Source organism: Hibiscus syriacus, unplaced genomic scaffold (assembly GCF_006381635.1).
Source record: "Hibiscus syriacus cultivar Baekdansim isolate YM2019G1 unplaced genomic scaffold, ASM638163v2 tig00001825_pilon, whole genome shotgun sequence".
Taxonomy (NCBI): Eukaryota; Viridiplantae; Streptophyta; class Magnoliopsida; order Malvales; family Malvaceae; genus Hibiscus; species Hibiscus syriacus.
The window spans coordinates 651,676-672,479 of record NW_024061893.1 but is presented as its reverse complement, the minus strand read 5'-3'; the positions used below and the strand labels follow the sequence as shown (position 1 = coordinate 672,479).

Here is a 20,804-nt window from a genome sequence, read left to right as displayed (position 1 = left end):
TATCAAATTTAAGCTTAGACAACCCTCGAACTAAATCACCTTGAATTAGCCGTTGCAAAACACTCATACTAGCATGTCATAGTCTCCTATGCCATAACAAATCATCATGCTCATCCCTAGCAACTAGGCACAAAATAGTCATATTAATAAAATCTAAATGCATCATGTATATATATATATATCCCTATTTTATGACCAACAAGCATAATCGAAAATAGATGCAATGTTAATCAATTTTGCAATCATTTAAAATAAAACATTGTATCTTTTATCAAATTTATTTTTCAAAAGATTATGCTTTTAACCCATTCACATATAAAACATTATGCAATGTTGATTATAGAGATTAAGAGAACATGCATAAAGTTTTTGAAAATGTTATGCATTAAAACTTTATAATATTTAAACAAAAAAATCTATGCATAAACATTAAGAAAAAAAATTTAGGTCAAAATTTTGCAAAACCAAAGTTCTTGAAAAATCGATATCAATTGTTAAAGAGATATCAATTACTTTTTAAAAAACAATTTTGACCAAAAATTAATATGATGAACTATAGTTTATAAAACATTACCAAAATTTACCATGTTCATCATACAATATTTTTCAACATACATGAGATAAAACATAATTCAACATTTTAAAACCTCATGCATGCATAAACTAAATGAGCAACCAAATAATAAAAACATTAAGTTTAGAGGTTACCCATTCCCTTTTTATGTGTGGCTTAGAGCATCTTGAATATCATCATCTTTATCACAATTGCTCTCACACACCTACAAGAGACATTTAAGTAGATTTTGGTATCCAAATTGCTTTGGATCCTTGAACATTAGTTTCAATGCCTCTTGTTCCTTTTGGAAGCCATACTTGTCTAATTTTAAATCGTTTTCCTTTCTTTAAAGGACAAGTATGTTCCTTATGACCATGATAATGACAATGTGAACATATTGTCATTATTGAACTAGATGAATTATTTAGAATGATCTCTTTTTCTCTTGTTAAACATTCAAGCTTATCTTTCAAATTGAAATTTTCTTTTTCAATACTTTCAAATTTCATTTTTGAGAGTTCTAAATCCTTCTTCAAGATTTCATTTTGATTTTCAAAATCCATTTTCATTTCTAGAAGAAGTTTGTTTAATTTGAAAATTTCTTTTTCAAAGTTTTCAGATTTTATTTTTAAAAGCTCTAACTTCTTTCTCAACATTTCATTTTGATTTTCCAAGTTTGTTTTAGCTTTCAAAAGAAGATTATTTTTAGCAATAAATTTAGAAATCAATTTATTGTATTTGGAGTTCATGGTCTCAAACTCCGAAAATAATTTATCATAAGCATCTTGTAACTCATTAAAAGATTTTGAATTTGATATATTTGAGTTAGAAGATACCTTTGGCTCTGTGAGAGCTAATAGAAACATCACTTTTATTGGTTCTTCTTCTTCCTTGTCTCTATAGATCTCCTCAAGCTTATCCCACATTTCCTTGGCACTTGAACAAGAAGAAACTCCTTTATATACATTAGGATCAATTGCACAACACAACATGTGCATAGCCTTTGAGTTTTGTTGAGCTTCCTTCCGTTCTTGAACACTCCACTTCTTTACCTTCTTAGTAGGAGAGGAATATCCTTTCTTGATTATCATCCAAGCTTCCATATCAAATGCTTTGATGAATATCATCATACACCTCTTCCAATGATGATAATTTGTTCCATTGAAGTGTGGAGGCACGTCAATAGGTCTGGATTCTTCCATGGAGAATGAACCGGAAGTAGACACCATCTTTATCGATTTAACTCTTCCCGGATCAACTCAAGAGGCGATTAAACCTTCAAATGAGTGAGGCTCTGATACCAATTGTTGAGTTAATCGATCGACGGATCGGCCAAGAGGGGGGTGAATTGGCAATTAAAATTTCGGTGGAAGCTTTTGCAGAAAATTGAAAAGATTTGCACAGTAATTTAGAGTGGTTCGACTTTCTCAATCAAAGTCTACGTCCACTACCTTAGTTATCCACACTAAGGATTTTCCACAAATTCACTAATTTGTCTTTCTTTTGAGGACAAAGAGTAACCTTACAAACCCTCAAGAATTATACCCAAAATTCTTGAGAAAACTCTCTCCCAAAGAGAACAATAAAATTTGCAAACTTACAAGAAAATCCTCACAAGGTAGATTGTTTGCACAATTCTAGAACAAAGAAAAGAACACTCAAAGATGAATACAATTGAGCACAATATGTGTTCTTGAAAGCAAAATGAATATTGAATGAAAATAGGCTTGAAATGCTCAAACTTGAGGTTTGATGCTTTCTCTTTGATTCTCTCTTGATTCTAGTTGCTTGATGTTTCTTGTTTTTGATTAATGGCTTCTAAGCTTGCTTAAATACACCTTGAATCACTTCTGAACGTTAGGGATGATTAATGAAGATAATATAGCCGTTTAAGTGTGAAAACATTTATTAAAAATGCTTGGAGCGTGGGGGGAATCGGTACCCTATCATAGGGAATCGGTTCCCTAAGTGTAAAATTCAAATATTTCGACCGTTGAATAGGGGGGAATCGATACCCCCTATGGGAGAATCGGTTCCCTCCGAGCATTCTGGAAATCTCGGAGCTAAACCATTCAGGGGGAATCGGTACTCCCTTGGGGGGAAATCGGTTCCCTCTGAGCAATCTGGAATTTTTGGCTTTGAAATGGTTCAAAATACTTTGAAAGATTATTTTGAAATTGTTTTAAGATTAAAACTTAATTTTACACTTAAGTAAGGATTAAAAATGATTTTTGAAATATTTGGAGTAATGTTTTGATATTCGAATAATTATATCGAATATACTTAGAAAATCATTTGGAAAATCTTAAAATTCATTTAACTTAATTTGTTATATTGAAATATCAAAATTTTTCAACATGTGATAAAGTGGATATTAGGTTAAACACAAGCCTAACTGAGGCTTTAAGTGGAATGTGAAACGGCGCCGTTCCATCTAGGTTAGCATCACTCGTTTTTGCGCCTGGGGATGAGATTATTGTGTAAGGGCTCAACCCAATTTTTGTTTTAATTCATTTCATTCCTCAAATCGAATTTCTTTATATTTCTGATTTTGTCTTTAAGATTTACACGTGTTGCATTTTAGTCATGTGCTAAGTTATTTTTAAATCTTTGTTTCTGTTCATATTTGTCATGTACTTTCTTTGATTTCCATTTTAGTCCATATTATATGTTTGCTTATATTTTGCGTTGTTTATGTTTCTGGCATATCCTTTATAGAACTTTCATTTTAGTCCCCATCTACTTATGGGTTTATTTCGTTTTTGGTGCCTGGAATATATAATTTTTGTGCCCTATGACTTATATTTGTTTAACCGACTAATTAGGTCCCTAGATTTGCTATTTTAACCGAGGATTTGTTTGTCCTTTCATCTTGATCACTATGCCATTTACTTTTTCCTCGTGTATGTACATATGTCCATTTACCAGATTTATTTTTCTTAAGTTACTGACGAGGCCTGTTGTGTGTGTTATTTATCCGATTGCTTAAGCCTAATGTGTTATATATATATATATATATTTGTATTGGTCTTTATTATGCCATATGCCACATTTTCTTTCCTTTTTGTATGGTAACATACATGTAAACACATATATTTAGGGTAAATGTATTTTATGTTTTATTTAGTAGGTTTCACGTGTGCCCTGACATATATGTGATTATGTGTTGAGTATGATGTGGCATGTTGTAAAATTTATATGGTCTTGAATATTGTTAAGTTAGGTTATGTATGCCTTTAAATTTTATTTAATTTAATCTAGATAAAATAACATGTTATTTAATTCTTTTTTTATGTGTTTATATAAGTACATTTGTTCTTACATATAGATTTAGGTATTACTTATCTTTTCAAAATTAACATGCATGATAACCCCGTAAGCATCACTCGATTCGTTCAAATAATTGGACTAAGAGTAATATTATTTCATTTTAATGTCATTGTGAAGTGATTGTCTTAACGTATAAGAAAGTCACTTCCGATAATTTTAAAATGAAAGTGTATCCCATTAAGTGAAACCTTAAAAATTGATTACGCTTAAAATTTGGGAACGAGAGAAAAAGAAATGTTCGTCTATTTAAATTCTTTGAGAAATGATCGTTAGAACTTATAAAAGGTCCGATCTCGACGTCTTTAAATAATTCAACATCCTTCTTTTTTCTAAAAGGATTTGTAATTTGTAATTTAATTTGTTTTACTTCATTTTATCATCATTCATACATTCGAACTAATAATGAATTATCAAATGGAATTGTAATATTTCTTTATTTCGATTTGAGTAAGAATTGATTGTTTTAAGGCATGAGAAGTTGTTTCTTCTCGATAGGAAATAAATTAAATATTATTGTGTTTCGTCCTAAAATTCAAAGAATATTATTTGAAGAGATCTTAAATTAAATTAAATTCGAACTCGTAAATTTTATTGCAAAGACAACTAATTAATCAACTAGGTACCGATTTAGAGTGCTATGGGGTGTTAATCTTTCCCTATGTGTATTCGACTCCCGAACTGAATTTTTTGGAACGTAGACCTAAAACGTTATTTTAATAAAATTAAAATTAATGTTTTATTAAAATGACAATTGTTTTGGGTGTCCAATCACACCCTAATCAAATATTGGTGGTGACTCCTCGAACAATTTTTTTATATTAAAAGGAAACACCAAATCAATCGAGACGAGATTTTTTAATCACTTAATAATTAAAATTTTAAAGAAATCAGATATATATATATATTGTTTAATAAATTAAAGTATTAAAATATATAATGATACGAGTTAAATAAAAATAAATTTAATTAAAAATATTAAAAATATTTGTTAAATAATAATTAATATTATTATAATTTTATATTTATAGTTAAATTAAAATTTTAAAATTATTATTTCCGATCGTCAAATCAAATCCAAATTATATTTAAACACTCTGATCAAGTAATTTTGAGTAACAATTTTCTTTTCTTTTTTTGGATTAAATTAAAACTCTTTAAGTAACCATTTTCCAGTATTACACTCGAACTGTTAAAATGCTTAAGCTGAGCTGCCACCGAATTTTAAGGTTGGCCCACTACCATCAGCCGAACCAGTAATTCAGAAACAACAAATTGGATTGAAAAAGTGGTGACGGCGATTGATGGGTCAGAAATTGGATGAAACTGGAATGTGTGTAGAAACAGAAGAAGATTCTGGCATGAGTCGATAAATATTAGGTTTTTGGCCTTGATCAAAGTAACTGAAGGTTTGGTCACAAGTATAATTACATGTTTGGACTGGTAGTTGGGAGTTCCCTCAGATAGCTTGGTTCTCTGTCTCCCTTTCTCCCTCCCACCACATGCGGTAAGCTTCGAATCTCTGCAAAATGGATCAAACATCAAACCAAGTCAATCAACACTTGCTTTCACTGCTAAAATCCTTCCAAAAAGCTTCAAAAGATCTGCAGAAAAATCCCATTTCTTCAACACAAGAACCCCAATCCACAATTGATCCTTTCTTAGACCTTGAAAAGGATGCAAACCTCATTTTTAATAACGACCCTAATCTTTTCAAGCTCTCTCAGCTGCTTTGCAACCTCAAAAGCCTGCTTGAAAAGCTCCTAAAATATCAGGGTTATAGGCTGCCCTGCATCCTCAGACGCCAAATCATCAAATACAAGATTTACCAAGTTGCTTGTGCAATAGAGAGTGATATTCAAGCCTATTTTGATCGAGAAAGCGTTCAAAACCTTGTGGGAACACTTGAAGGATCAGCTGATGAGGATGAGGATGAGAAAGTGAAGGTTTTGGTTGAGTTTGAGAAGCGTCTATCGCGAGGTTTTGATTTTCATTTTCAAGATTTAATTTTGAAAGCCAAAATTTTCTCGATTCTCGAACATCTACTTTGCGACTCTTCATGCTTAATTAGGGTTCGAGATCAGGTGGCACTAGTGATAGCTTCACTGGTTAGATTTAATAAAGATGTTTTTGTGGGATTGGTGCTAATGGGTCCAACTGTTCGAGCTTTAATATCAATGTCATCTTGTTGTTCGATTCGAGTTCTTTCTTTGCTGATCAAGTTTATTCGAATCCCTTTGGTTGATGAACTAGAAGCACACAAAGAAATCCCAAGAATTATAAGCCTTTTAAGCTCAGAAAATGTGGCGATTCAAGCTGAAGCAATGGATTGCATACTAGGGATCGCGTATTATGGTAGAAGAGAAGCCATTGAAGCAATGCTTGAAGCAGGGTTGGTTGAGAAGCTGGTGAAGTTGCAGGGATTAGAAAAGCAATCCAATGTGGATGATAATGGAACAAGTAATGAAGAAATGGAAAGCAACGAAGAGGATTATATGAGTAATTGTCCATTTGAAGGTTGTGTTGCAAGATTTACAATGCAACTAGAATCAGGAGAAATGTTAAGTAAAAAGGAGAAAATAGAATTTAAGTTGGAGATTTTGAGGAGAGTTAGAGAAGCCTCTGTTTCTGAGGCAGAGATAGCTTCCATTGTTGCAGAGGTACTATGGGGTTCCTCCCCTTGAAATTAGATTTGAGGCTTAGTAGTTCTCTAGAAATTTGTATTTCATATGTTTAAGGTGTAATGATGAGTTTAGCATATAATGAAACATTGGTTAATAATTTTTGGTCAGGAAAGTCGAGAAAAATGTTTTACAAACATGAATTCCTCATGAAAATGTCTTTCAGCTTTGCCGAGACTAGAGGAACTTCATTTTTTTTGTTCTTTTGATAAGGGTTTTTCTAGAGTAATATAAACCATTGTTTTTGGGGTTCAGTTTGGTTTCCTTAAGTTGTCATTATCTTAATATTGATTCTTTTGTTGTAAACCAGTCATGTTCAAGTGTTAAAGGTTCAGCCCAACATGACTGATGTTCGCCGAGCAACACCGGTTGACTTGCCTTCAACAGATTGAAGTAGCGATAATCTTGCCAATCTTAATAAAGTTAGACCAAATCGAGAAAAATTCTGCCAATTAATACGAGAAAAGCATTCAATGTGTAGATACACATTGCCACAATTACCAAGGAAACAAAACTAAAAGCATAAAGGCTTTCTCTTTACCTTTTGTTCTTTATTTCTACTTTATTACAGTTTTGCAGAATTCTATTAAAAAGGGTTATGATAACTTTGGATGCATACTCAACTTTACCAACAAAATAATAATAAGACTACAGGCAGCAGCAGCAGCCAACAGAAGAAAAAAGATCAGTAGGGATTTCCTCCTCGAAAGAATTTAGTTAATCAAAGATCAGGCAGAGTCCCTTCATCCCTCCACCTCATTTTTCCTGAAAAACGTTAGATATTCATCAGAAATTACCAAGCCTCCAGTCAGAATCTAGGTATTAACAACTGTGAGCTGGAGCATGTTTGGAAGCAACAAGAAAGGAGTGTCATTTTAAAGATACCGATGCATATGATAAATATAATAATAAAACTGACTGAGCTAAGTCATGCGAAAGAGTAAGGACAAGAATTAAGTCATGCATAATCAAACAAGTATGATTTCCAGAGCTGTCACAATGTTCTCTACTCTAATTTAGACAGACACCATGGACCCATTATAACTTCCCACTACACCATACCCCTAACCTCAGCAAGACAATAAATAACAAGAACAAGAGATTCAAGCTCATTTTTTGCCTTTTAGCCGGTGGCTGGAGCTCTTCCTCGTCTTCACCAACATCGTTGTCATCATTGTCCTCCTCCTCCTCCTCATCATCATCCTCTTCTCCACTGCCACCTTCCCCGTTGGCCTAGGGTTCATCTTCAGGATCTCCTTCATCTTCACCAGAAGCATCCTACTCCTCGCCTGCATCTTCATCTTGATCATCTTCTGCTTCTTCATCGTCAACATTATCATCATCGTCCTCCGTGTCACTGGCATCCTTGTTCTCAGGACTAGGTTTTCTCACTGCAAGAAGCTGAGCCAGTGGAAACCTGCAAAAGAAAACTGGGGCAATTTTCCCACCCCACGGAGCAAAAAAAAAGAACAAGTCAAGAATGATGAAAAAGAATGCAACTAACCCAGCATATGCTTCAGGCTCTTTCAAGTGGATATCAATTCCATTAGGCATTCCCATCTGGAAAAAAACCAAAACAATTGCTGAAAAGAAAAACAGATTTCTTCCAGGAGCAATTTGTGAGCAATATATAAAAAGCAAGCAGATTATCACATCAAATGACACAAAGTACAGGAAAAATGGAAGTACCCCATTGTCGTATGAATCACAAATAATATATGCTTAGACCAAATGACAAACAAGCAAACATTCTTGCACAAAAAATAAAAAGAGAATTGCATCTTCCACTCTCTTTTCCTCTATAAACATCCTAACCAAAGAAAGAATTGCAACCTTCTAATTTGAAGAACAATGAAATCAAATTATCATAGAGAATTTGTCAATTTCCAATAGATTCAAGGAAAATAAATCCTTATAAAGCATAAAAGCAACCACCACTCAAATCTGTTAACCCAGCAGATTAAATTGCAACTTCAGAAGCCAAGGTAAATAAATAGCAAAAGTAACAGAAAAGTATAACATCTTCAGCAACCAAGCGACGGACTTTGTAACAATAATGGCAGACTCGACAACCATAGCTTGCAGTGCAAAGCCCAATAACGCATCGTTTCCGGTCATACATTCCATTTGAGCGACTTTTGACATAGCGTGGACTGAGACTACAAATAAAGAAACCCAATTGAAGAGGGAGTGAGTTAAAGATCGAATTTACTTTTTTTTTTTTAAAGAAATTTAAAGATTGAATTAGGTTTTTGGAATTGGGGTTTATGTTAGGGTTTTGGAGATATCATTAGCCTCCACAAGCACATGATTCAAGAAAGAGTGTTTGATGTCCGAGATAAAGAGATTGTCGGTCATGGAGTTGAGCATAACAGCTTGAGACCGTAATTTTAAATGTTTAAATTTTCTTAATTTTAATAATATAAATATATAGTTATTTGAATTTAATTTTTTTAATAAAAATAATTTTTTATTTTATCACTTATATTATTTTATGGATTCAATTTTAAATTAACCTTCTTCAAATAAGAAATTTCCAAAATATTAATAATTATATACTGTGAAACAAATAATTATAATTAATCTTCATACTTTTAAGAATATATATCTATAAATAATAGACACACGAATATGTCATGATATGTCTATATTATAGATAGATTAAGAATTATATATATTAAAATAATGTTCATAAACAAATTATAAGTATACAATTTTGTAATGTTAATTGAGAAATCATTAGTGAAAGAAATAAGGCGGTAGGTGTTTTCATATTCTATATAAACGTGGGGCGCAAGTAAATCCACTCCGCTCCAGTGTGTGCGCATATATGTCAAATACTTGGTGGTTCATGAAGTTAAAAACTTTCAGAGACCGGTGAATGAAATACTAACTAAAAATGAGAATACCATTTTCGAAGGAGAAGCCAAGTTTCACATAGGAAAAAAGATAATAGTCTAGCTGTCTAACAAGTTTTACATTAAGAAAGAAGAACTACATGACCTAATTATACATTAAAGAGTTCGATAAAACAAAGCAGATTTATCAGCCCTGGGGTTGGGGTTGGGATTTGGGTTGATCCAAGACTGTGGATTGCGAAGAAATGGTACTTGCCGATCCATTCTCAACGCGTTGTGGTTGGGGCGCAACATCCCATTTTCCCTCGGATTCAAGTGGTTCAAACACATAAATGGTGCCATCAGTTAGGCCTATGGCAAACTGGTTCGGTTCTTGGGGATGGGCAGCAATTGCAAGTGGATGAACAGTTGAGCTGCCGTAGATGAACAAAACATGTGTTAAATAGCAAATAACCACCCATTTATCGTCAACAAGAAAAATAATGGAAGCAATGTTGTTATAGTTGAAGATATTTGAAAATTTGTTGATATTTTTATCATTGCATGCGCATCAGATTCTCTGTGAATCAAGGCCAATGACGTGCACATCTTGGGCAATATGCTAATTGACAAAACCAGACATTTTAAGTACCTGACATCGGATGACAGATAAGCAGTGGGATTTATCTGGCGCTGTAATTGAAGGTTTGAGGCACTGAATATGCGCACTGTTCCATCCATAAAACTGGTGTACACCAACCGACTATCACATGAAAATATTCCATGGGTGATTGGTCCTGAAGATTCTCCTATGGCCAACTGAAAAGACACGTGACATTCCATTTTTAAAGCTTTCAATCGAACAGATACTCCAATTTCCTCTCTTTTTCCCTTTTTGCTAACAAAATACTCCATTTGCATATATATATACATACCTGCTTTATACACTCCAGTTTCCTCACATCATATATGGCGAGTTGAGTTTCGTTTACAGCCAGCAAATGTGTCTGATCCTGCTGAAACTGAATCTGGGTGTCAGACCTTGCTGTCGGCGTCCTTCCTGCTGGAGTTTGCAAGAAACAACCATTCTTCCTTTCCCAATTATTCAAGTCCCACACGATGATCTGTGATATAAAAAAGATAAAAAGATTTCATCATGTCAAGCTACATTAAGCCTGGCTGGTGGGACATTGAACCAAAAAGTTTCCGTATATATTTCGTATATATGCATTTAAGGCGGGGGGAACTCTACCTGAGCATCAGCTCCAGAAGAAACAAGTACATTCAACAGATGGGAAAAGGCGAGACCAGTGATTCTCTTAGAGTGTCCCTTAAGCTTGCTCTTGACCTTTTATAGGAAAAAAATGCGAATATCTATGAGTTCTCTTTAGTGCTTCTTAGATGAAGACATTAGTCCTTTGATAAAGATAAAAATTACCTCGTCTAGACGAACATTGTATATGTAGACTGTGAAATCCTCCATGCCAATAGCGATTATATTGTTATCTTGAGGGTGAAAAGCAAGATATGTTGCTACAGGTGGTGGAGACATGAATGTTACCATTTTCTGTAGTTATTCACCAGAAGTCTAAAGTGGTTAACAAAAATGTAATACACTTAGCAGTACCATTCACATGTTCTATAAGAACTTTTATGCTGCAAATTATACGAGTGTTTAGAACCATCTTTCCTGGAACAATACCTTTGAAAACATAAATTTTAACCCTCCTAAACCATTGTAAGTAATTGATCGCATGATTTGAAAAAATTACCTTAAATGTCATCATGTTGAACAATGAAATTTTGCCTCCTGATGCAGACATGACGTAGGAGTCATTCTTGGACAATGCAAAACATGGCACAGTTTCAACAGAGTTACCCTCGATAAGATGATTGGTCATCAATATGCCTGATGCTGGTTGCACTAGTTGAGGGGTAACCTTTGTTGTTGCCTACACCACAAATAGTTTGATAGAATATAACCAAATCAAATGTTAGCATTTTTATGTTCATTAGGTTCTTCAGATTGATTAGCAGATTCACATCATATCGAGGCAATTGGTTTACCTTCCCACTCAAATTGAGGTCATTTTGTGTCCATTTCCACAGTAAATGAATGGCGTTAAATGCTAATGCCAAAATGGCATTACCTGAATTAGTATAAATCAACCTTCCGATCTGAAGCAAGTAACAAAAATAAGCCTGTCAGAAATTTATGGCTACTACAAGAAAACAAACAGTTCATTAGTTTCTGAGGAAAATACTAAGGCACTAGTTCTGATGGTTGACTCCATCAGTATATTCAGATATTACATTCCATTCTTTTAAAGTTGGCCCAAACAGTTAATATATCCATAAAAGCAAACAGGAAAATAACTGAATAAAATTTATTGATACTCTGTATCAACAAAATCATTCAAAGTGATAAATTTTGATCTGGTGAAAATCATACCTTATCTGTTTGGAAACGAGCTGAGAGTTTGAGTGCACGAAATTGAGCAGGTGTGCTAATTTCAGTGAGTTGGCCTGCTCTTACTGGGTTTACTTCTTCCGTTGATTTCTCTCTTGTATCCTCCGACTTTTTTGAGTCACCATTCTAGCAAATGCACCAAAAATATTAATTTTAAAATTATATTGAATATACTTGAATAGACCAAGATTGATTAGAGAGTTGAGATGAGAAAAGGAAAGAAGAAAGAGAATCATGCCAAAAGAGGGTCAGATGGAGCATAGACAATGAACCTCAGGTTATCGCTTTGGTATAGCATTCTCCATGGACTATAATGCATAGACAATGTAAGAATTCCAGAATTAGTTAATTACCATTGCTGGAGCATCAGATGGATGTGGTCTTGGAGCAATATGGGAATGAGTTTCATATGTTCGCATCAATCGAAGACCATCAACAGTTGCCAAAATTTTTATTTTATTCTCATTTGCAGAAACAGCCAATAAGGAACCCTCCTTGTTGAAGCGGATACGAGGACTTGCCTTGAAATCAGAAAAGTATATCAGCACACTGAACTGTGAATCTTATGGTGCAAAATATGTAATTTTCATTCAAGCATTTATCCACTACCTACATAAATGAAATTTAAAAGTAAACTAACCGGTAATCCTCCCTCAGCATCACAGTCAATAAAAGAATGCAATTTTCCATATCCCAGAATTTAATTGAATAATCATCACCAGCTGCCAAGAAACTTCCTGGCTGTATCAAATTGCACAACTCCCAAAGAACGTTTGTAAAATCCTTGGTAGGTTCTCTTCACAGTACCTTCATTTTCATTCCATTCAACCATGTGTGACTCCCCTTCTTTTGTGGTTCCACACGAGAACAACCTACATATAGTTCACAGAGGAACCCGAGTTTTCATTTTGTTCATAAAACAGGAAAATGATGAAAATAACATTAGTCGAAAATGTCTTCCTCTATATGAACCTTTTTCCATCAGCACTATAGGCCATTGTTGCACAGGAGCGACCAGGAGCATAGTAATCAACCCTGGATCCCATCATGTCATATAACCATGCCTTTATCTTGCCATCCACTGATGTTGAAAAGAAAAACTGAAGAGCGGATCATAAGCCACACCATACAATGTAAGAAAATATCTATCAGAAAAACCTATGTATCAAGCAGAGACCTTACATGGACATTTTCTTTGTAATGAGGACAGACAGAATGTACAGCAGCTTCATGACCTTCAAATGTGTATAATTTAACGCCAGTGCCTACTTCCCACACCTAAACTCAAGAAATTAGTATAGAAGTTCTTTTTTCTTCTTATAAATGAAGCAATAATTATTCAATCAAACTATTCAATCATAACGAACCTTGATGGTCTTGTCATCACCACAAGTAATAACCGATAGTTGCTTAGAGGGGTTACAAAATGCTAGATCATTTACAGCACCAACATGAGAGTCAATCTAGAAATCGAATGTAATATTTTGTTAGAAAATTAAATAATAATAAACTTAACTGCATTGTAGGAAGAAGATATGAGAACACACCTCCAAATGTTGTCGAACATCATTCCCTCCAAAGTAAGTGTACAACTGCAGCATATGTTTAGAATATCCAACTCCTGCTTGGAAAGAAAGCAAAAACTGTGAAAAATACTGCTACTAAATTGGTAAGCTATTTCAAACACTAAAATGATGCCAAATGTTCAATCTCACCAAACAAAGAACCATCAGGGCTCCATAGTATACGTCTTACTGAGACAGATGGATCTTTGATTAAAGCTGCCTGTGTTGCGAAAATAGTTGAGATCATCTTGGAAAAAATGAAAACAGCTATAATCTCATCAGATTCTTTTCCTTATTTTCAAAAGAAGCATACCTTTAATGCCATCGAACTTGCTCCAATATCCCACACCTGAAAGTTTCTTGAAATTAACTTCTCTCTTGAACTAACTTCCCACAAACTTATGTCCCCAATGTTTGTTCCAGCTGATAGTAACATCATAGAAGGAAACATTAGTCACGATGAATCCAACCAAACAAAAAAATAATCTGAAATAACGAACATAAAAGTAAAACTAACCCAGAAGGAGAGTTTGTTGAACAGGATGAAAGTCCATGCTTGTGGTATCTGATCCTTGGTTCAATGTGCGAGCAACAGTCTTAGGCAGTTCTTCAGCCATGTTAAATTGCAAACCATTCTGAGAGGGATTCATTCCTGGTGGCATTACCTGGACAACATGAAAAAACTTTGAATATAAGTAGGTTATAACTGAAACAGAAGTGTAATGATGTACTTAGAGTTTAACTCACTCACCCTGTCAGGAACTGCAGAAACCCTTGCCATTGATATATCAGACCCCGAGAGACCCTTTGATACAGCAGCTAGACTCCACAATAGAACAGAAACAGGAAGGAGAAATCAAATGTAAAACCTCTAGTTATGGCTTGAAAAATATAACTGGTTGCTTACCGAGATTTGACTGACCACCAAGGCCAACTCCTCCAGAAACTACCGGGTGATTCATGCCAACTCCTCCAGAAACTATTGGGTTATTCATGGTAACTCCTCCAGAAACTACTGGGTGATTCATGCTTGAAGGAGTTGTTACCCACACATTTGAAGGAACTTGAACTGATGTTGATGCAGGTTGGAATGACTTACAGAAGACAGAGTAGGAAAAAGTTTTTACTTTTTTTGGTTGAATTCAGCAAAAGATGCTTAGAAAACCAACGCAAGCCAGTTGCTTATGCTTACCCCATTTGCACACACTGGAATGAAGCCTTCTGTTTTTTGTGCAGAAACCATAAGTTGATTGCTTGCGGCTAGTTGTGTGTATGGATCAGTGGAATTTCTACAACTGTGATCCACCATAAGAGTTCTGATATCAGGATTTTGCCTAGGATTTGGACAAAGGGAATGTTGCCAGTTTAAGCTGTGAGATGCAAATTGAAATTAGTTTACCTTTTATTGATGAATGTTTCTAGAAATCCAAAAAATAACAGCAGCTTTGATTCGATCAAGAAGAGAACAGTCTCTTCTCTTTCACTTTGATGATCTTCAGAGAGAAGTTTACCTTTGATTAATGAGCATCCGTAACCTTGAACTTTTAATGTTAGGGAACTGCAACTTGTCACATAAAAGAGGATTTGCCTCAATAAGCTTCTTGAGCTCAATCAACATAACCGATCTTGCTGTCTTTGCATCTCTATAAGTTGACAGTTGCTCATTCTCCCTGCAGAAGATAAGTTACTAAAGTCCACCCAAGGGAAATGTTCATAGAGTTTTAACCAACAAGAAACATTGAAATTCGAGCAACATCAACAGAACATTTACCTAAAATTATCTAATGTCAAGAGCTGAGTGATTTCCTTGAATAAATCCCCATTAAAGGAGGAAAAAACTTTAAGATCCTTGGTGAGGATATCGAGAGCCTTGGCCCTATCAAGCCTGATCAATGTAATACCATGAAAGCATAGAAAATATAATTAGATGAAACAATGGCAAAAAGGATAATCAAACTTTGTAATTAAAGAAGACTCTTGATTTTACTTGTCCAAGGCCTCCAAGTACTTTTGCTTGCGGATTTCAAAAAATATCTTCATGGAATAACGATTATCATCAACTTTAGTGAACCCAGAAAGATACTGCTCGACCTCCTCCCATTTTCCGCTGAGGATCAGGTCCTCAAAGTGCTTCACGCTGAAAAACAGCCCTGATTCCTGCTGAAGGCTGTTCAAAACATTGAAAATTGAAATATTAAAGCAATCAAAAAGAACTAAAAGAAAAAAAATACCATTAATGGTAATGGTTTTGGTGTTTGGGTTGAATTTTACATGTGAACAGTTTCCTTGAACTTTTCTTCATCTAGGAACTGCATGATCAGGAAGATTAGATCTCTGCTAAGCGAAGTCGTCATTGAAACTAGACCACCTTTATCTCTGCAACTTTCAAAAGAAGCTCAATTAATTGAAATGAAAATGAGAGATTCTCGCATAAGACAATAAACATAACTGACAAACTGACAAAAGGACCGCTTCTTTTTATTTATTTATTCTTTCTTTTACAATATATCATCTAACATGATTAAAATATGAAGCAATGGATTCAAAGTTTGTTTTTTTACTCTCAAATCCTGGGTTAAAAGTTTACTCTCAAATCCTGGGTTAAAAGCTTGACAGACACAAACAAACACCAAACGGCAATGTCGTGAAACATCAGAACCCGTTTTCAAAACATAATCAGGAAATCAGAAACCGAAGGTAATTGATTGAAACTACTGATGAAAATCCCAGAGGTGGAAAAAAAACCAGATCGAAAAGAGCGAAAGTACAGATTTACAAAGACGAATCCCCCCCCCCCAAAAAAACAAGGGGTTTTTTAAAAACCGATCAAAAACAGTAAAGTAACTTTAGTTAGTGTGTTGAAATTCAAGATGCTGTAAAGTAGGATGTATAGAAAAGAACATGTGAACACAACTTCTTGTGAGAAAAAAAACAGATAAAAGAAAAAGAAAGAAACGATGAACAAAGAGCTTACTTGCACAAACAGAGAGGAAAGAAGAAAAACAACAGAGAGCAAATGGAAGAAACAAATAACCAGAGCTTTCTCTCCTTGTTTTTTCTTTTCTTTTCCCAAGGGGATGCCGCTTCTTGGATTTCTAAATGGACCAAGACAAACGGGGATTATATAGGGGGCAGCAGTTTTGAGGAGAAGTCCGTGGACGTATCATGATAAGGGCAATTGCCCATGATAAGCACACTTGAATTCACAGGTGCTGAAACGTCGGTCCCTCTGACAAAATATCGGCCGACAGCTGTCTTAACTTTGTTAAAAGATGACAACAACAGTTGAGTTATACTCCTCACCTCATTTGAGCGAGTGAAAAACACTCGCTACTAGCTTGCAAGGTAAGGTTTATTACTTCTTAGTGAAGGAATAAAATTAAAAGGCTCACGCAAATTCAAACAAAATAAAATGTATTTGCTAATAATTTAATATAATGCGTATATGAAAATACTAAAAAACTTAAAGATTATGATATAAAACATATTTGATGTATTATATAATTGAAAAATTGTATAATAAAAATTAGTTTAAAACTAAAAATAATCGGGTTTTCGTTTTTCAGAATTTCAAGAGTCCACTCACTGGAGGGTAAGTTCAGTGGTGGAGAAAGCGAGTGAGAATGGAGTCCACTTTGGTCATTGTGACGCATGACACTGACGTGCGGACAAAATTAAAAGAAGCCTACTTTTCTGTGTGGACGTGGTCCAAAGTCGAAAATAACGCATTAGTTCTGATGTAACGGACAGTGGCACAAAACTTTCGTCCCTCTCAGTGGGTTGGAACTGGAAAGGAACACTTTAAATTTTAAATTAAATATAAAAAATGCTTAATGCGTTTCCTTTTAATTTGTTGAGATATTTCATTTATTTATGTTTAAGTATTGATTTTTTAGTTACTTATAGGTTTAGTTTGAATTGATTTGTGGTTTATTTTTCATTTATTAAAATAATTATAGAAAGATTTATTTATAATTAATAATAACTATACGAAAGTGTAATTATAAAAGAAAATTAATTCGTTGGACATTATATATGGTATATTTGTACATCATAAAATAATTATTTAAAACTATAGTTATAATTATAATAATTACACGAGAGTTTTATTATAATAAATTATAATTTATTAGACATATTTAATTGATAAGATGTAACAATTTAACACGTTAAAGAATGATACGATATGATTTTTAAGTATATAATTTATATCACTAATATATTTTTATTTTAAAAAAATGTTTTAAATTTTAGACTTATTTCAAAATTTTAATTCATCATAATCCACTAACTATAATACTTAATTAAACACATCACATGCAATTATATTCAAATATAATTAAGATGTAGTTTTTTAGATAAACCTTTAATTAATAAATTAAGAAAAAATAACTCAGTGACCAAAAATGCCTTATAATATATTATTTTAACCAACTTTTTTTGGATTTACCAAAATGACCAACTAAATCGCAATGCGATCGATAATTCGCAACGCGATCTCCGGTATCGCAAATCAGTTTCCAGATTCGCAACGCGATTCTGACTATCGCATTGCGATTTCCCAAATCCGCGTTGCGATTTTCCTAATTCGCAATGCGAATACGTAAATCGCAACGCGAATTTGGAAAATCGCAATGCGAATACGTAAATCGCAATGCGGTTACGTAAATCGCAATGCGAATACGTAAATCGCAATGCGAATACGTAAATCGCAATGCGAATACGTAAATCGCAACGCGAATCTGTAAATCGCAACGCGAATCTGACTATCGCAACGAGATTCTGACTATCGCAATATTGAATTTCAAATTCGCAACTCGATTTATGAATTCGCAACAGGTTTTAGTTTCGCAACACAAATGTTTTGGGTATATAACTACGCAGCAGTAGCAACTCATAACCTAAATCCCTAAATCGCAACTCATTCCATCTCCATCTATCACTCTCTCCGGCGACATCCGTTCCTATATCCAACGACATCCTTCCCCATCCGGCAACATGTTTTAGTTTCGCAGCTCGTTTGTTTAGTAAATTAATTTACAATAATGAAATCATCTAATGTTGATCATGTTTGGATAGATTTGTGTTTTGGAGGGTCATGGAGAATGTTCATGGTGTTTTACAATATATGCCTTTACCCATGAATCTTCAACTAAAACTGTCATTAAAAAAGTTAACTTATGAAACTCTAATGTTACGTGTTGCAAATAAATTGAATTTAGAGCCCCTAAGTGGATTTAGGCTATCTTATCAGAGAAATGGTAAAGTTTATTTGTTAACCGACAATGAAGATGTTGAACGATTCATTGCTTACATTAGTGTTTCAAGTGATGATGTTACATTGTATGTTGTTGAACCTAGAAGTAGTGAAGTTGGGTCAGTAGCGAGTAGTAATCAACTAAGTTTTTCAACCCCAGTTTATAGTGCTCAAAATTTAATGGTTCCACCACAATTTCATCACCAAGCAAATATTGTTTCACCACATTTCCAATACCAAACATAATCTCAAAACCCACAACCTTTCCCTAATCCAAATCCCAATCAACTTTCAGCACCAAATTCTGGTTTTCGTATTGACTAGTTAGACGATGATGAGTCAACAGAAAAAATTGTGAGTACTAGTCAGTATTCAAAATTTGATCTTGGTCAATACCCGGACTTTGATCTTGGTCAATACTCAGATTTTGATGATTTTTCAGAAGAAGAAACAGACCCTGCGTGTAATGATTTTGATATTGGTCAATACCCGAATTTTGATAATGAAACAGCCGTTGCCGAGGGAGATGTTGTTGATGATAATGAGGAGGAAGTTACGACTGTAAATGAACATGTTGAACATCTATTATGTAATTCATATAACACTGAAGAAGAAAAAGAAGAAGAAGAAATCCCCAAAGAAAAGTCCCCGAAGAAAATGCCACGGGAGTATAACTGGAATATGCCAGAATTACTTCAGATACCGAAGAAGAGTTGGTAAAGATAGCAGTTGATTGTTACACAAAAATTATTCCTATCAAGAAAGATGATTGTTTTGATACAAAGGAAGACTTGAAGATAGCTTTGTATACGAAATGTGTGGAAGATGGCTATCAACTAAAAGTTAACAAATCAAGCAAAGATCGTTTCGAAACAAGGTGTATGATTGACAAAAACTGTACGTGGCGTATGATTGCAAAGAGGATAAAAGATTGCGAAATGTTTCAAGTTAGGACTTTTATTGATAAACATACATGTTCAAGAACCCAAGTTTTTCCTCACCATAGACAGGCAAACAAAAAGGTGTTGGGTGGTTTTCTGGCTGAGTTAATGTTTTTGAATGGCAGGGTATATCGGGGACATGAAATTATGACTGACATGAATGCTCGGTTCAAGATTAGTAACTCATATTCTCAATCTTGGAGAGCCAAATGTTATGCCTTGGAATTGTTGAGGGGGTCTCCAGAAGCATCGTTTGCCCAACTGCCGGCTTATTGTCACAATTTAAAGCTGAAAAATCCTGGGTCGGTAACTCATATCAAAACAGATAGAGATGGACGCTTTGAGTTGCTTTTTATCGCCATTGGTGCTGCGGTTAGTAAATCAATATAATTTTGTTGACTCATTTTTGTTAGTTACATGCATTTCACATTTAAATGATTATATTTATTGTGTATACAATTTTGTAGATTCGTTCGTTTATTAATTGCATGCGCCCAGTTATTATAGTTGACGGAGCACATTTAAAAGGTCGATACCTAGGAGTAAACTTATTAGCAGTAGCCATGGATGCTAAAAATGGGATACTGCCAATAGCTTACGGGGTTGGCAAATCTAAAAACTCTGATTCATGGACATGGTTTATGGGGCATCTTAGGGATTGCATAGGTCCTATTAGCAATCTGACAATCATATCCGATAGGTAAAACTCAATTGACAATGCTGTTAGAAGGTGTTTCCCAGATGCTTTTCATGGACTTTGTGGTGTTCATTTGTATAGAAATCTAAAATCAAGGTCTGCTGGTATAAAACATCACAAATGGACATACTGGAAGGCTGTAAAAGCTTATCGGGAAGTGGATTTTAATAAGCATATAAACTGTTTAAGACGTGTTTTGCCTCAGTGTGCTCAAACACTAGAAGATGTCGGGTTTGAAAGATGGTCAAGAGTACATCAACTTGGAGCAAGATATGGTTTCATGACGTCTAATAGTGCAAAATCAATCAACGCTCTAAGTCGTCATTCCCGGAAATTACCCATTACTATGTTAATGAGTTTTTTCGAGCCTCTATTCAACAGTGGTACTACAAGAAAAGAAACCATGCAGGTATTATTTCTTTAAATTCGTAACTTATCATATATTTTACTAAGTATTATTTATTTAAATTTAC

The 20,804-nt window shown here is 34.2% G+C and overlaps 1 protein-coding gene and 1 pseudogene across 2 annotated transcripts; both read right to left on the bottom strand.

The window, feature by feature from the left end:
- Positions 1-7,743: 7,743 nt before the first annotated feature.
- LOC120135679 lies at positions 7,744-8,726 on the bottom strand. 2 transcript variants are annotated; one of them, XM_039151913.1, is made up of 3 exons: positions 8,584-8,726; positions 8,069-8,124; positions 7,744-7,981 (listed from the first exon to the last, which is right to left on the bottom strand). In XM_039151913.1, the coding sequence occupies exons 1-3, from the start codon at positions 8,707-8,709 to the stop codon at positions 7,843-7,845; spliced, it is 321 nt and encodes a 106-aa protein (XP_039007844.1). In that variant the 5' UTR covers positions 8,710-8,726; the 3' UTR covers positions 7,744-7,842. The 2 variants fall into 2 exon arrangements, with proteins under 2 accessions (XP_039007844.1, XP_039007849.1); XM_039151918.1 differs by having other exon boundaries at positions 8,069-8,125; positions 8,580-8,701.
- Positions 8,727-9,457: 731 nt separating this feature from the next.
- On the bottom strand, positions 9,458-16,489 carry LOC120135672 (annotated as a pseudogene).
- Positions 16,490-20,804: the final 4,315 nt, after the last annotated feature.

What these genes read in the sequence shown, in the direction of transcription:
- LOC120135679 (XM_039151913.1), bottom strand. Translation starts at nt 8,709, where the DNA reads ATGTCAAAAGTCGCTCAAATGGAATGTATGACCGGAAACGATGCGTTA. An exon ending in TCGCTTGGTTGCTGAAGATG is followed by an intron (nt 8,125 to 8,583) that starts TTATACTTTTCT and finishes GTTTTTTTCCAG; the next exon opens with ATGGGAATGCCTAATGGAAT. An exon ending in GAGCCTGAAGCATATGCTGG is followed by an intron (nt 7,982 to 8,068) that starts GTTAGTTGCATT and finishes TTTCTTTTGCAG; the next exon opens with GTTTCCACTGGCTCAGCTTC.